This window comes from Eumetopias jubatus, unplaced genomic scaffold (genome assembly GCF_037043125.1).
Source record: "Eumetopias jubatus isolate StellerSeaLion01/CBP00866 unplaced genomic scaffold, mEumJub1_p1.0 scaffold_10, whole genome shotgun sequence".
NCBI lineage: Eukaryota > Metazoa > Chordata > Mammalia > Carnivora > Otariidae > Eumetopias > Eumetopias jubatus.
The window spans coordinates 47,561,031-47,577,640 of NW_028274816.1; the positions used below are offsets into that span (position 1 = coordinate 47,561,031).

General features: G+C 58.0%; 1 protein-coding gene across 1 annotated transcript; it reads left to right on the forward strand.

The window, feature by feature from the left end:
* The first annotated feature begins 947 nt into the window (after positions 1–947).
* On the forward strand, positions 948–15,093 carry HPN (hepsin). The gene is made up of 12 exons (XM_028123587.2): positions 948–963; positions 6,036–6,137; positions 6,224–6,265; positions 11,338–11,467; positions 11,549–11,671; positions 11,783–11,823; positions 12,296–12,461; positions 12,566–12,756; positions 13,865–13,960; positions 14,160–14,302; positions 14,485–14,649; positions 14,869–15,093. Exons 1-12 carry the CDS (start codon positions 948–950, stop codon positions 14,905–14,907), a joined length of 1,254 nt encoding a protein of 417 aa, XP_027979388.1. The 3' UTR covers positions 14,908–15,093.
* Positions 15,094–16,610: the final 1,517 nt, after the last annotated feature.

A 16,610-nucleotide genomic window follows, 5' to 3' on the forward strand; every position in this document is an offset into this window, starting at 1 on the left:
GGGCCCCCTCCAGGCCGGAGGCAGGATCCGCAGGTTGCTTGGGCCGGCCAGGTCCAGCCCTTGCAAACCCTGCCCCACCAGCCAGGTGGCCTCCCGCGCTGCCAATCCGTTTGCCCTGCCCCTCCCCGCCCCTTCCCCCGCCTCCGGCCCGGCCCCCTCCTCCTCAGGTGAGGCAGCCAGGCCTAGCAGGCCCCACGCCGCTGCCTCTGCCTCCGGGCCACCGCTGCTGCGGGGCCACCATGCCCCTGCCCAGGCCTGGAGACTGACCCGAAGAGGGCACTATCTCTCAGCTCCGCCCCCACCTGCCGGACCCCAGGGTAAGGACCGGGGCCCTCACTTCCGGGCCCAGGGCATGGGTGCCCTCGTGCCCACATCAACCTAATGCCCACGTCCCAATGGCGGGGTTCCCGGGGGCCCCAAGAGTGGGCTCTCAGACGTCTCTCCAAGGACCTCAGAGCTCTAGCCGCCTCTTGCTCAGATTCAGAGATTGGTCCCTGGGTCTCCTCTTCCCTCAGACCCAAGACTCTGGGCCCCTATGCCCCTCCTCCCACACACCCAGGAGTTCTGAGCCCCCAAATCCCTCTTTCCCCAGGACCCAGGAGTTCAGGCTCCCAGGTCTCTCTACTCCCTCAGAGCCAGGCGTTCAGACCCTCGGTCCCCTCCTCCCCCAGGCCCAGGAAAGGGGCCCCCAACCCTGCAAATCCAGGCGTCCCCTGGTTGCTGGTCAGACACTGACCCCATCCTTGAACCCAGCCTGATCTGCGTCCGTGATCACGGTGTGCCCTGGCCAGGGCCCAGTCCGTCCAGCCTCCCTGGATGGGCGCCTGGGACTGGGGGCACCAGGGCTGGGTTTGGCTCCCCCAGGCCCTGCCTCTCTGTTCATCTCCCCACAGGTCCCACCCCGGCCCAGGAGGTCAGCCGGGGAATCATTAACAAGAGGCTGTGACATGGCGGAGAAGGAGGGTGAGTCCCCTTTTCTTTGAGTCCCGACTTTGGCTTTGCCTGGCGCCCCTCCCTCTGTGCTCTGCTCCCAACCCCTCCTGGGCCCATCCCCACCCCCTTCTGAAGTCTCCTCCACCTGATTAACTATTAACCGAATTTTCTGTGGGGCAGTGCTACCATCTGCCTTCCTGCTACCCCATATGACCTTCCTGGGTCCTTGCCTCAGTTTCCCCTCACACCCCAGTGATTTCTCAGCTAACCATGGGCCTGTCCCCCACTTGGGGCTAAGGTGGGAAGACCAGCTCTCACGGTTACGGGCTCAGACTCTGGAGCTGAATGCACAGGCCTGTATTCAAATCTGCTTCCGCCACTTTTTAGCCATGTGCTCTTGTACGAGTGACGTCATTTCTCTGGGCTCCATTCCCCCCCCCCCCCCGCCGCCCCCAGGTCAAGCACAGATCCTCGGGCTACCTGCCTAGCCACACACAGGGGTTGCCGGGAGTATGGAACCCACACAAGGCATCAGTGTGGGGCTTAGCATGTGAGACACAGGCCGTGAACCAGACATGACCGAGGCCGGCCAGCCTGGTGTCCCAGGGACCCAAGAACCCCACCAATTCCAGACATTCCTCCCACCTCTTTGCACTGTGGGCAAAAGAACAGAGGGAGGACTTTGGACTCGGCCGGGATGGATGGAGAGGGGAGAGATCGCAGAGGAACCGTTCCAGGAATGATGGGAGCGAGCGCCCGCCTGAGTGGCTGGCCCTGAGGGGCTCCGGACAGCCTACCTCCCTCTCAACCTCCGCCACACATGGGAGCCAGCTGGAGGGGCCCGAGCAGGGGGCAGCCTTTCCTCCCTGCCCTCTCCAGCGGGGGCTGGCTCCCTCTCTTCTTCCTGGAAGCAGGCTAGCAGGGCTTCCTTCAGTTCCAGGTGATAGCCCTTTCGAGCTGGGAAGCCCTGGGCAAGCGGCTTACCCTCTCTGGGCCTCAGTGTCCATCTGGAAAATGGAGCTGGGGTGAATGTGCCCCTCACAGGGTGGCATGAGGATTTAAAGGGCATGAGAATTAGGGGGTGCTGGTTGCGTTGGCTGAAATGAGCTGTGTGGATTACTGGCCTCCGGGGCTCTCCGCAGTCAGCAAATCACATCCCAAACTGAGCAGCTAGGGCCCAGAGCAAACCCAGGCTCCCAGTGGCTCAGGACGGGGGGCACTGTGCCCTTGCCGAGCAGGTGGCTGGCAGAGCCCGGACCCTGAGGGACGATGTTCCTCCTGGAGCTGACTGACAGGAGTCTCCAGGGCCCGGGCCCATGCCTGAATGACCCAGGGAGAAAGGCAGATCGTGCCCGGAAGGATGGCCAGAGATGGTCTGGGGACAGAGAGAACTGAGGCAGAGTGGGCTCCAGTGCATCCCCAGGCAGCTCGACCTGGTCCTGTGGCCAGTGGTCAGACCTGGACCCAGACGCCGAACGGTTCTGGTGCCATGCGTACTTGCTGGGTGACCCAGGGGATGTGGCTGCGCCTCTCTGGGCCCTCTTTCCCCATCTGCAAACCGGGGATGATGATAATGATACCTTCCTTATTCACACTAGGTGCGAGGCTGTAAGGAAAGTGCAGGCCAGGGCTAGGCGTGCGAGTCTGAGCCGGTTGTGTTAACTTCGAAGTGTGCCCAAGGCAAGGTTCTTGGTGCTCCCTGGGGACTTAGAATTGGAGGAGGTGATACCTGCTGGGCTGACGTGCGGGGTGAGTCGGAATAGGCAGGGGGTGCCTGGCAGAGGGGAGAGCATGGACAGAGGCAGGGGCTGATGAGCTGCCAGGTGTGCAGTGGCACATGGAGAGTTCGGGTATTTCTGGAGGCCAAGTTGGAAGTGGAGCTGGGAGAGTGATGAGCTGAGCGAGCCGGAGCCTGGTCTCTCAGGACTGTTTTTGGTGATGGGCCGGCGGATGCCCTGGCAGTGCTGGGTCTCTCCACAAGATGGCGCTGGTGGTCATTCTTTGTTTCTCTTATTCTGACTTGGGTTTTTACAAGTTCTGTGGGTTTGGTTGCTTGCTTGCTGGAAGCTCTGTCAGGGGTCTGGCAATGACCCCATACGGCTGTTTGGGAATTTGGGGAAACATAGGTTCGACTCCCAAATCTCTAATGGCCATGCTTATATCCTAGAAAGCCTGGCACCACAGGGCTGAGGGTCCTAGACTCTGTCTTGGGGACACTGGGGAGTCATGAAGGATTCTAGGTAAAGGAGGGACAGGGTGGACTTGGTGCTTAGGATGATCCTCAAGCTTCCGTGTGGAAGCTGGGCCAGAGAGGAGGCTGAGCCCAGGCTTGGGTGGTGCTGGGTGCAGGGAAGGAGAGGGTGGACAGCAGGTGCTCAGGAGGCCTGCAAGCTGTGTGGGGAGGGAGGTGTCCTGCAGATGAGGAACAGTCCTGAGGATGAGGGCCTCTGAGATGGGACCTGGGGATTGGGGGGGGGAAGTTGAGGCCAGTATGGGACCTGGGGGTGTGTGTGAAGGACCCAGAGGTCCCAGGGGGAGGCATCTACAAGGCTGCAGGACAGAAAAGGGAAACTGAGGCTGTGGAGGTGTGTGAGACAGACTTGGGAGCAGGGGCCATGAGGGGGAGGAGGCCACGTCCCACCCTGTGAACTCCAGGTTTCAGGGAGCGGGAAGAGGGTCAGCAGATAGAGAAAGCCCCTGTTGGAGAAGTGGAAGGAAAATCGGACGCACGCGGTGTCCCAGAGGCCAGAGGAGAGACTTTCATTCGGGAAGTTGGAGCTGGGGACGCCAAAGGCTGGGGCACAGGCTGCTGACTGAGCCGGGTTTCAGAGACAAGGAGCCAAAGATGTCCCCTGTGAGAGTTTAGCTGCCGGAGGGTGGGGGCCGAAGACCTAAGGTGAGGGCGGCCCTTAGCGCCCTTGAGGAGCAGAAAGCAGCGCCTCAGGGAGAAGCCAGGAATCCCGGCAAGGCTGCTGCCTCACACCCAGAGTGAGGACGCTTCCTGCCTCAGGAAAGACGTGCAGTGAGGGTGCCCCTCACACTGGGAGGACCCAGAGCAAGGACACTTCCTGTCCTACCAAGGGCATCCGCTTTAGGCGTGGAAGGAGGGCATGGAAGGAGGTCCTTCAATGCTTGCCACCCCAGCAGACGTGCCAAAGGCCCTGGGCTGGGCTCGGGGTGGCCCCAAGCCCTGACAGGCACCCCTGAAAACAAAGGGATCGGGACCGGCCTCATGGCTGCAGGAGCCAAGACCTCCCACCGGCACGGGGAAGATGGCTGGCAACAGAGCTGGCTGGCTGGGAACAGAGCTGGCGGGGCGGGTGGGAGGCCAGGGCTGGCCTGGCCCCCCTGCAGCCTCTTTGGAGGGAGGGTGTATTTGTTTTCTCTTGCCTTGACAGGAACTGCTGGGCTCTCAAATTCTTAAGACACCCAGACAATGGCCGTCCCAGGAAGATCCTGGACGATGCTCCGCCCCACTCTGGGTGCTGGTCTGGCCCTGTGCCCACCAGCTGTAGACTGCGATACAGGTCGGGGAGCTGGGACTCCTGCCACCCTGGAGATGTCCTGCAGAGGCCATCCCACAATCCCTAGCGAAGGGGTTGGCTTTTAATCCCCAGGGCCCCTGTTGCCCTGGGAATAAAAACCCCTTTCCCCTCAGGCCACCCGGCCTCCCTAGCTGCTCTCAGCCTAGGTCCCTGCCTTTCCCAAAACTCATGCCATCCTGGCCATATCTGTGGTCTCTCTCTCGAACAGATCATGCTTATTCTTGCCTCAGGGCCTTTGCCTGTGCTGTCCCTTCTGCCCAGAGGGCTCTTCCTTAAGATCTTTGCGTGGATGGTTTCAGCCTTCAGGTCTCAGCTCAAAGGTCACTTCTTGGGGAGGCCTTCCCTCAGCACCCCACTCCGGAAGCCACCTGCTGCCCCCGACCTGCACTGTTTTCTTCATAGACTTTGTGGCTATCCGGGAATAATCAAGTTTGTTTACTTGTTTATGTTTTCCCCTCAACCTTACACATATGGGAATGTGAGCCCCATGAGAGCCAGCATCTCATCTGTCTTGGGATGTGTCCCCTGAGCCTAGAATGGTGCCAGGTACAGTGGATGCTCAGCAAGACAATGAATGAACAAAGCTCTTTTTACCAAGGGGAAAACTGAGGGCCGGAGAGGTGAAGGGTATTGCCCAGGAACACACAGCTCTAATGATGTAAAGGCATTTATTGAGAACTTGCTCTCTGCCAGGCATTATGGCGCGGGGAGAGGGAGCACAGCTTCTTACTTATACGCTGGGGCCCCAGCACCCCATGTGCCCCAGGGTCCAGGACTCGGCACTGCCTCCTGCTGGCTGAGTCCCCACGCACATGTCACTCCACTTCTCTGAGCCTTAGCGTTCCCTGTCCGAAAAATGGGAGTCCTCCCCCAAACGAGGACAATGCTTGGGAGAATACGCCTGTGATAAGAGTTCGGCTACTATGATATGAGGGAACTTTAAAATATTGTTTTTAGAGGTGAGTGCTGGGTTGGGTGACCGTTAAACAGACAAGAAAGCTGAGGTTTAAAGAGGTGAGGCCACCTACCCAAGGTCCCAGGGTCGGGAGGGGTAAGGCCAATATTATTAAGAGGCTGGCAACTTTTCAAACTTAGGTTCTGAACCCCCAGAGGGTCCTGCGGGAGAGGGCTGGTTTGGGGAGATGCCCAGGGACAGAGGGGCTGGGAGGGCAGAGAGGGATGGAGTGGTGAGGACATGGCCAACAGCAGGGAAGTGAGCTGCCAAGAGGGCGGAAGTCAGGGGTCACAGCGCCCAAGAGGCTCCAAGAAGCTCTGAGAGAGGGAGCAGAAGTGAGAGGTTCAAGAGAAGGAGATAGCAAAGTGCAGCGTCACCGGGGAGGAGAGAGCCTGCAAGTGCCAGGAGGGCTGGGACGGTGGCAGCGGTCCCGGCCACACCCCTTCCCAGCTGGAAGCCTCAGGGGAGCGGGACACCTGTAGGGGAGGGCGCGGGCCCAGGGCATGGCAGCCCCGGGGGGCAGGGCAGAGCTGGCCGCGTGCCCAGACCCTGCGGCGAGGCGGACAGGCCTGGCAGTGGCCCCAGCATGGTGTTTCTTGCAGGTGGCCGGACTGTGCCATGCTGTTCCGGACCCAAGGTGGCAGCTCTCACCGCGGGGACCCTGCTGCTCCTGACAGGCATCGGGGCAGCGTCCTGGGCCATTGGTGAGAGTGGTCCCTGCGCCTCTCCCCTGCCCTGCCCTGCCCCGCAGCCCCTTGCCTGCCTGCCCTCACCTCTGCCTTCTCTGCAGTGACCTTTCTACTCAAGAGTGATCAGGAGCCGCTGTATCCGGGTGAGTAAAGCAGGCTGGGACCCTCTGGGGGAGCCCTGGAGGAAACCTGTCCCTGGTGGGAGCTCAAGAAAAAATTTCCGAGTGACTGTGTGAGCATGCGCAGAGATGCTAATAGCACTCAGATTGAGCACCTGCTGGGGACAGGGTGCCATTCTAAGCACTCCACCTTGTCTTGTGTTTTCCAGACTCTAAATGCGTTACCCATTAGTGCCTCATGAAATCAAATTAGGGAGTCGGAAACCACATTTTAAAAAAGCACGGAAGAGAGGGGTCCCTGGGTGGCTTAGTCGGTTAAGTGTCTGCCTTGGGCTCAGGTCACGATCTCAGGGTCCTGGGATCGAATCCCGCATCGGGCTCCTTGCTCAGCGGGGCGCCTGCTTCTCTCTTTCCCTCTGCTACTCCCCCTGCTCGTGCTTTCTTTCATTCTCTCTCTCTCAAATAAATAAATAAAATCTTTTAAAAAATAAAAAGCATAAAAGAGATTAGATTAGAAAAGACCACAGCGCATCTCTCTCAGCACGGGAAAGTTTTGTTAATCTTTCGTTTTGGTTCCATGAGAGCCGTGCTGTTATTCACTCCATCTTTACAGATGGGGAAACTGAGGCTCAGAGCAATACAGGGATTTGCTCCAGAAAGCACAAGTTCAGGGCTGCATCATAAAATGTAAAAATGTGTTTCTGCACTATGAGGCATGGTCAGAGCCCATTTGTGAGGTGCTATATGAATTTGGCGACCCCTTCTCATTCTCTAGGGTGGGTGGGTGGAGGGGGTACTGCTGCTATGATCCCCATTTACAGATGTGGAAAGTGAGACCAGAGAGGACACACAGCTGGAAGATGATGAGGCCAGGAATAGCTCTCAGACTGGCCCGGCAGAGCTGGGTCTGCAGGCAGCTGAGAATGAATGGCTACGCTAATAATAGATGTGGAAACTAAATGTGGAATGAATGGATGAATTTTCCCGGGTGCCCGCCCCCAGCTGCCGTTCTGTGGCCCAGCACAGCAGGAAGAAAGGGGAAGTTGGGTGATGGGATGTATTTTTCACTCCCAGGAGCCTCATCTAATTCCATAAAGGACTCAGCTCGTGCTAAGAGAAGAAATGAAAATCCGGACAAGGAAAGCCTACATCAGCGTTGGTCACCATCCCAGCACTTAGTGAGCATTTATAGGTGCCAGGTGTAGGCCTCGGGGCTTTATGGTTTCAATTCATTAAACCCTCACAAAAGCCCATTTTAATATGGGGAGACTGAGGCGCAGAAAGGTCCAGCGACTTGCCGCAGGTCTCAGAGCTAGGAAGCAGCAGCTCTGGGATTCGAACCCAGGCAGCCTAGATCTGCTCAATGCAGAATTACTGTCCTTTGCTGTTTCTCGAGAAACAGCCAAGCAACTTGCAGTAGTGACAGCTACCATCTGCTGCCCCCGTGCTGTAACCTTGGACCTATTACCATTGCCCCCCTTTTGCAGATGGGGGACACTGAGGCCCAGTGAAGTGAACTGACTTGCCCAAGACCACACACCGAAGAAGCGGCAGGCCAGAGGGATCATGTCCCAGCAGCCGCTCCGTAGCTCCGTAGCTCCCCACTGCCACTGGGCTAAAGTCTCAACCCCCTGCAGGCTCCGGGGCTCCTAGGCGGCAGACCCCTCTTCCGCCGTCACATCACGCTTGCTTCTGATGCTCTCCAGCATCCAGCCTATGGGCCATTCTCATGCCCTTGAAGGGCCTTCCTGGCCCCACGGTCTTGTCTTACCACCTCTTGCCTGCTCACACCTAGAAGCAGTTTTGAGGTTCTGCTGAGTTCTGGGGCCTCAGACCCGTCCTGCCCTGGGTCCCAACCTCCTTAGTCATAAGCTAGGGGGCCATGGGGAAGAAGGAGAGACAATGCAGTCCACTTGCTAAATGTGGCTTTGGGGTCTCACCTTCAGGCTTTAACTTTGCTGAGCAAGGCCTTCCTTCCTGCACCCCCAGGCCCCATGCTCCCCCCACCCCACGGTCATGCCTATTGCCCAGGGTAAAATTCTCCTTACACTTGACTTCTGGGGAATTTCAGGAGGGCAGGGGCACTGGGTTTGCTGCCCCAGGTGGTGTCCTGCACATGGTGGGTGCTCAGGCGGTCTTTGCTTAATGCACAAGACAAGTCACCGAGATGAACTGACTTGCCCTTGACCTCCAGCTGGAAAGTACCTAGGCCGTGATTCAGACCTCGCTCTGGCCAACGCCAGCACCCCTGCCCTTCACTTATACTTGGGTTTTCCAAAAATGATGGGAAATTACAAAACAAATGAAAACAACCCCCAAACTACATCCCCGCCTCATTTTTTCTGGGATTTTCACACCCCTAAATATATCAGACAATTCAGTAAGCAAAACCAGGTGACCCAGAACACATTTTCTTTTCTTTTTTTTGCAAATAATACCAACAAGAATGAAGAGTCGAAAAGTGAGAAACAGTGGCACAGAACGTGGCTTTAAAAATAATCGGAGGGGGCATTTGATATTCCCTCCCTCTCCCTCCCCCAACACATATCCATAAAGTGATCCTTTTTTCCCCCTAAAACCTTACCGTATCTGGAACACTTGGAAGCTTTTTACCCCCCAGCTGGTGTTTCAAATCCCAAGTCTTGGTCTTGGAACTCGGGGTGGTGGGCGCCATCCGCACGGGTGCCAGGCATCGCCTGCCCCCACCCCAGAGCAGGGGGCAAGGCAGTCAGGAAGCCTTCGCTGTGGGTAAGGAGGTCACTGGACAGGCTGTCCGGGCCAACGTGCAGAGCTTGGGGTCTGGAGTCACGCAGACCTGAATGCAAGTCGTCTCTGCTTCTCACTCACTTGGTGATGTTGGGCAGGGCACCTCACCTCTCCAAGCTTCAGCCTGCTCCTCTGATCAGAATGGGGATGATCTTTGTGGCCTTGGGGTGGTGTGGCGAGGCCGTGCTGTTGGTGGGCAGGGAGAACGTGAGGCATAGTGCTGGGCACACGGCAGGTTCTCAGAAGACAGGGTCCTCTAGAACTGGGTCTAGAACTGCCTCCCTTGTCCGGATCAGGTGGCCAGGGGAAGACCCCTCAGCTCGGGGGAGGCCAAATTGAGTTTGCCCCAGGTCTGGTTTCCTAGAATGTGCTCTGGGGCGCCAGCAATGCAGGAGGCTCAGGAGAATAGGACCAAGGGGGTCACAGCTGGCCTTTCCCCAAACCTGCTCCCCCTGCGCCCTGCCCCATCCTGGTCAACGGCAGCTGCATCCTTCTACGGCTTAGGCCAGACACCTCAGAGTTGTCCTTGACCCCTCCCTTTGCTTCACAGCCACATGCAATCTGTCAGCTCGACCCACAAAAATCTCTCCAGAATCTAAACTCTTCTCCGCCACTGCCCCCTCCCCGGCCGCGGCCGGGTCTCCATCCTCCGCAGCCTGGACTCCACAGCAGCCCCTCCCTGGGCTCCCTGCTCCTGTGGCGCCCCCTACAGTCTGCCCCTGGCCCGCAGCCAGAGGGAGCCTGTGAACCCCCCAATCGGGTCAGGGCGCTGCTGGCTCAGGGCCTCCCCTGGCTGCATCTCTCTCCCTGGAGAAGCGAAGTCCTCCCATGGACCTGGCCTTCCTCCCAGCTCATCCGCCCCTCGCTTGCTCTGCTCCAGCCTCCTTGCGGTTCCTCCCGCAGCCCCGCCCCCACCTCCACCAGCCTTGGGATCTCTGCCCTTGCAGTTCCTGTGGCCTAGTTCTCTGTTCCCTCACCTACCTTCATGACTCTCTCGACTCCCTCCCCTCCTTCAGATCTATGTTCACACCCCACCTTCCCAGAAAAGCTTTCCCTGCCCGCCTGTGGGAAATGGCAAGTTCTCCCCACACGCCAGTATGCCCCTGCCTCAGTCAAGCTGGATTTGTCTCCTTGGCTCCTTATTTTGTGACACACCGTCTATTTTGCTTACTTGTCCCTTTCGTTACCTATTTCACCTACTGGTCCTGGAGTTCCACAGAGCAGGGGTTTTGTCTGATTTGTTTATTGCCATGACAATTTGTTCATTGCCCAAAATAGAGCCTAGCACGTCCTGAGTGGTAAATGTAAATAAATAGGCCTGAGGGCTGTGACCTGCTTAGGTGTGGAAGACGGTCCTCTGGCCCTGCGTGGGGAGCAGCCTGGGAGGAGTTAAGAGGACGGGCAGTTCCCAACACAACCAGCCCCAGACGCGAGGCATCCCTCCGGCACTCTCCGAAGCCTTCCTGTATCTTCATCCCCTCTCTTCTCACAGTTTGTGATGATGTGTTTGGTTGAGGGACTTTTTCATTGCTGTCTGTCTCCCCCAGTCCTAGACTTTGGCTTGGTGAGGGCACAGCCCAGGGCTGTCTTGGTCATCTTTATGCCTCCAGCGTCACCCCCCACCGGGCTGCGTATGGAGTGTACATCCAGTTAACGCTTATGATAGGGTGAATGAATGAATGAGTGAGCCAATGAATGAATGAATACTACATTGTCAGCTTGGAGAACTGCACTTGAATATATTCAAGTCTCGGACAAGTCCTGCAGAAAAGATAGCTTTTCTTTCTTTTTTTCCTCTTTCTTTTTTTCTTTTTTGAAGACTATAGGGTATCTAAATATTTTGGCCCTCTGAGGTGTTAGTCAAGGGTCTTCGGGCTGCATAAGACAAAAGGAGAACAACTGGTTAAACAACAAGGGAACAATTCACTTACTTATCCAACCATTCTGGGGGTCTTTAGGGGTCTGAGTCCATCAAGGGGCAGACATCTCTTGGCTTTCTTCCACGTTGGCTTATTTTTCCCCCACATCGGGGCAAAGACGGCCCCCAGCAGCTCCAGCCTCACACGCCATTCTCCTGTGAGCGTGGTTGAAACGGCTTCCCCCTTCCCCGAAGGCCGATGTCTGAGCAAAGGGCCGGATGTGCGGCGCATGCACGGCCAGCTTAGGTAGCAGGGAGGCGACAGGAAGGTCCCCGGGGTCCCTGGCCCGCAGGCGCGCCCCGAGCTCCTATCGGCCCCCCGCGGAGACTCAGGCCTGGAGCTCTGCGGGCCGGGCTGGGGGGCGGGGCGCGGCGGGGAGGTGACCCAGGCGGCCGTCCTGTCGCCCTGCAGTGCAGGTCAGCCCGGCCGACGCCCGGCTCATGGTGTTCGACGACACGGAGGGCACGTGGCGGCTGCTGTGTTCCTCGCGTTCCAACGCCAGGGTGGCGGGCCTGGGCTGCGAGGAGATGGGCTTCCTCAGGTACCGGGTGGCCCGGGAGGGTGGGGGGGGATACAGGGAGGGGCGGGGCGGGAGGAGCAGGCCTGACCCCTGCCTGCCCAGGGCCCTGGGCCACTCGGAGCTGGACGTGCGGACGGCGGGCGCCAACGGCACGTCGGGCTTCTTCTGCGTGGACGAGGGGAGGCTGCCGCTGGCCCGGAGGCTGCTCGAGGTCATCTCTGTGTGGTGAGGAGGACCGCGGGGCCCGGGCGCCCATCCCGCCTGCCCTCGGGGGCCCTTTCTCCCCCCTGAACTGGCCTCCCCTTTTGTTTCCGCCTCTGCCCCTTTCTGTCACAGTGACTGTCCCAGGGGCCGTTTCCTGGCTACCGTCTGCCAAGGTGAGTCCCTGCTACTCGGTACCCTCTCCCTGAGAGCCCCCCAGGGCAGGGCCATGGCCCATCGGACACCGCCCCCACCCCCAAGCCTGCCCAACACACACTGGCCATAGCCTCTTACCCACAAGGATGGAGCTGGGTCCTCTCCGACTCCCCTGGGGAGGGAGGCATGGCCATCTCCCCATAGGGTTCCAGGGATGGGACTATGTCTCCTCACTCCCCTAAGGTGGGCCCATGTTCGGCAGAACCCTCATGTCAGGGTCTCGTCCCATCAGACACCCCCTCTCCCCCCACTGGCCATATTTTCTTAGATCCTATGAGGGTGGAGCTGTGTCCTCTGACTCCTCCAGGGTAGCAGGTCCGTGCCCCCTCAGGCCCCCAGAGCAGGGCCATGTTCCTATAGGTCCCCAGGGATGGGGCTGTGTCCTGAAGGTTCCAGGCCCTCCCGCTGCCCCTGACTCTGCCTCTGCCGCAGACTGTGGCCGTAGGAAGCTGCCTGTGGATCGCATCGTGGGAGGCCAAGACACCAGCCTGGGCAGGTGGCCGTGGCAAGTCAGTCTCCGTTACGATGGAGCACACCTCTGTGGAGGGTCCCTGCTCTCCGGAGACTGGGTGCTGACAGCCGCCCACTGCTTCCCTGAGTGAGTGTCCCCCACAGCCCTGAGCGGGGGAGGCAGGGGAGAGGCGAGCTGGGAGAGGCTGCGCCCCGGGGAAGCTGCCGCCCTTCTCTCCTATTCCCTGGTAGGCGGAACCGGGTCCTGTCTCGATGGCGAGTGTTTGCCGGCGCTGTGGCCCAGGCCTCACCGCATGGCCTGCAGCTGGGGGTGCAGGCAGTAGTCTACCACGGGGGCTATCTCCCCTTTCGAGACCCCAACAGTGAGGAAAACAGCAATGATATCGCCCTGGTCCACCTGTCCAGCCCCCTGCCCCTCACGGGTAAGTCTGGGGACTGGGCCTTGGCCTGGGGACACAGAGGCTGGAGGACAGAGGACGGAGCCATAGGACTCCATGGTGATAAGGAAAACGACCTCTAGGGGAGTTAAACGCGGAGTTCGCGTTTGCCTCAGCAGATCCACCCGGGGCTACGTGCCCAGAGGAAATGAAAATACAGGTGCACACCAGATCTTAGACACAGGTGTTCACGGCAGCTCTATTCACTTTGACAGTCAAAAGATGGAAGCAGCTCAGATGTTTGACGAATGGATAGACAAAATGCGGTAGATCCATACAGTAGGGTAATATTTGGCCGTAAGACGGAATCGTGGAGCACTGACACATGATATGTGACCGATAAACCTTGAGAACATTGTGCTAAACCAAAGAAGTCAGACACAAGAGGCCACTATGTGATTCCATTTATATGAAATGTCCAGAATAGGCAGAGCTGGAGAGAGAGAAAGTGGATTAGTGGCTGCCAGGGGGTTGGGCTGGTGTGAGTTACGGGGTTGGAGGGGGCGGATGGGGACAGGGAGATTGGGAGGTGACAAGTAGAGAATACAGGATTTCTTTTTTGGGGTGATCAAAACGTTCTCAAATCGATGGTGGCCATAGTGGCAACTTCCTATTGCCAGGCATGCAGCTAAACTCTCTCTGTGAACCCCCTAAAGATCATCGACTCGCCCGCTGAAGGGGCTGAACTGTGTGGTGTGTGACTTGTGTCTCGGAAAAGCTGCTACCAAAAAACACAAGTGAAATGAAGAAAACTTTTACTTTTTTTAATTTTTATTTTTTAAAGATTTTATTTATTTATTTGACAGAGAGAGACACAGCGAGAGAGGGAACACAATTGGGGGGAGTGGGAGGGGGAGAAGCAGGCTTCCCGCTGAGCAGGGAGCCCGATGCGGGGCTCGATCCCAGGACCCTGGGATCATGACCCGAGCTGAAGGCAGACGCCTAACGACTGAGCCACCCAGGCACCCCCTGCTGTGGTTATTTTAAAAGAACAGAGGAGAGGGTGCACTGGGGCCCTTGAGGCTGCTGGACAGAAGCTTTGTTCCAGGCGGGGCAGGCCGGCAGGGGTTGGACCGCCTGGTCTCTCTCCCAGAATACATCCAGCCCGTGTGCCTCCCGGCTGCCGGCCAGGCCCTGGTGGACGGCAAGATCTGTACCGTAACTGGCTGGGGCAACACGCAGTACTACGGTGAGTCCTGTCCTCTGCCTGCAGAGTCACCGTGAGGGAGACGGAACTGGGCTGGGGAAAGGCAGTCTGGCTGGAAAGGCAAATGCTCCTTGGCCCTGGGGCCCAGGGACGCTGAAGAGCCTGGGGGCGGGGGGCAGCAGGAGGGAAGGGGGCTGCGCCTGTTCCCCAGCCTCGGCCAGCCTTGCCCGCACACCCCCAGGCCAACAGGCTGGGGTACTCCAGGAGGCCCGAGTCCCCATAATCAGCAATGAGGTCTGCAACGGCCCCGACTTCTACGCGAACCAGATCAAGCCCAAGATGTTCTGTGCCGGCTACCCTGAGGGTGGCATTGACGCCTGCCAGGTGAGGGACTGTGGGGGGCAGCCCCGAGCCCCTGCCACTCCAGGGATGGAGACACAGGTCAGTGGGTGGCCGGGCTCCCTCTCTCAGGGCCAGAGGGCTCTGTGACCACAGCCCCTGGCCATCCAAGAGGGCCTCCCGGATGCCCTCTTGGCCTCCAGCCCGGCCTCCCCTCCCCACACCAGGGTGACAGCGGTGGCCCCTTCGTGTGTGAGGACAGCATCTCTCGGACGCCACGTTGGCGGCTGTGTGGCATCGTGAGCTGGGGCACCGGCTGTGCCCTGGCCCAGAAGCCGGGTGTCTACACCAAAGTCAGTGACTTCCGGGAGTGGATCTTCCAGGCCATAAAGGTGAACGTCGGGCCCAGATGGGAGCCCAGAGGGCGGGAGTGTTTGGGACTCTAATGGGGAAAGGGGAGGAGGCAGCGGTTTTCTGGTAAGCTGTGCTCAGGCCAGAAGATGGTGCCCTAGGGAACAGATGGGTTTCCAAGGGCTTGTGGGGAGGGGAGGTGAGCTGTGGGACTGGGGAAGCCTCTCAGACCTCAGAAGCCCTCAGTTGTCTTTCTCCAGACTCACTCCGAAGCCAGCGGCATGGTGACCCAGCTCTGACCTGTGGCTTCTCCTTGATGCGCACGCCTCTGGGGCCCAAGTTCACCTAGGTGGCTCCAGCCCCACCAGGGTGAACCCCACCCTGGGCCCGGAATGGGACGTTTTTCTTCTTGGGCTGAGCCCACAGGTCCAAGGATACCCTCCCTCCAGGCTCCTCTCTTCCACAGTGGCGGGCCCACTCAGCCCTGGGACCACCTGAGCCTCACCCTCCTGACCCCCATGTAAATATTGTTCTGCCATCTGGGGACCCCCATCTAGGTGCCCATGATGACAGGATGCTCTTTAAATAATAAAGATGGTTTTGATTAACATGGCCTCTGAGTTTGCAAATGTAAACAGCAATGATGACATTTGTCTGGGAGGGAAGAGAGAAATTAGGGACTGGCACAAATCAGGCAGGGAGCATTATCCTCCAATTCTCATTGGCTTAAGAGAAAAAAAAATTAATTGGTTCACTTAACTGAAAATGCCCTGGAGCATGTGGCTTCAGGTACTGCTGGATCCAGCTGCTCAAATATTTTTCATCAGGACTGCCTCATTGCCTCTCTAAAATCTGCTTTTGTACGGAGAAAAGCTTTATTTGCAAGAAGCCTCCCCTACAACCAGAGACAGAGATGTCCCCCACCCACCCGAAGGCTAGGCTGATAGGCCATGGACCACTTAGCAGCCCCAGTGGAAAGGAAATGCTTTTCTTCCAATAGCTACAGCAAGAAAGGCCCAGGCCTGGCTCTCACTGGGCAGATTTGGGTCATAGGCTCATCCCTCATCAAATCACTGTGCATGTGATGCATGGAGTCAGGGGGTTGACCATCAAGAACTATATGACTTCAGCGTAGGGGGTTCCGCAAAGGAAAAAAAGGGATGTAGATGCCCAGTGTGTGTTGGCAGGGGGAGACATTCACCATAGGCCAACACAAGAAACCGGGCCCTGTAGGGTGGAGAGAGGAGTGCCAGGCCCCATGAGCAGAGCCTGAGACCCCCTGCCCCTTCCTTCATCAGGGCTGGAGGTTGGGTCCCAGCTTCCCTTGGGACCCACTCTGTTCCCTAGAGCATCTGCAGATCTCATGGAGGCTTGACGGCCACCGGGGGTGTTTCCTGTGTTTGCCACCAGGGGGCGCTGCTGCCCCCCCAACTGGGAGAAATTGAGCGTTTTCTGCCCTAATAGTCCACGTGTTGCTGAAAACCAGCTGGTCTGCAGGAAAATGCTCACCAGAGCCTGTTTCCCATGACTTCCAGTGATAAAAATTATAGTGTGTTGCCCCTCAACTGCATGCACCCAAGCAATTTCCTAAAACATAGACACAGGAAAGTGCCTTTGAATTACAGACTGTTTGGGAAATGCTCCAAGCATCACTCCCTGGATACCAAACTCTTAGCGTGGCTGATCCCCAGCATTGCTTTGTCCTTCCGGATCCACCACCCACCCCCACCACCGTCCAGTCTCATTTGCAAGCTCCAGGCAGGTTTTCCAAACGTCTGCACGAGGCTGCACGGTCCTACCCATCCTGAGATGTTCATTTGAGACTTGGCTCATACATTGTTTTGTTAGAGTTTTGTAATTCGCTGGAAAATGAACGGTGCCTGTGTTTTATGAAGCTCAGGGATTCTGAGAGAACACGGCCCCATGGTGGGGATCCTGAACAGATACAACCATGTCTTAGAGGGCCTAAGGGGACACAGCTTACCCTGGCAGGAGGGGGCTG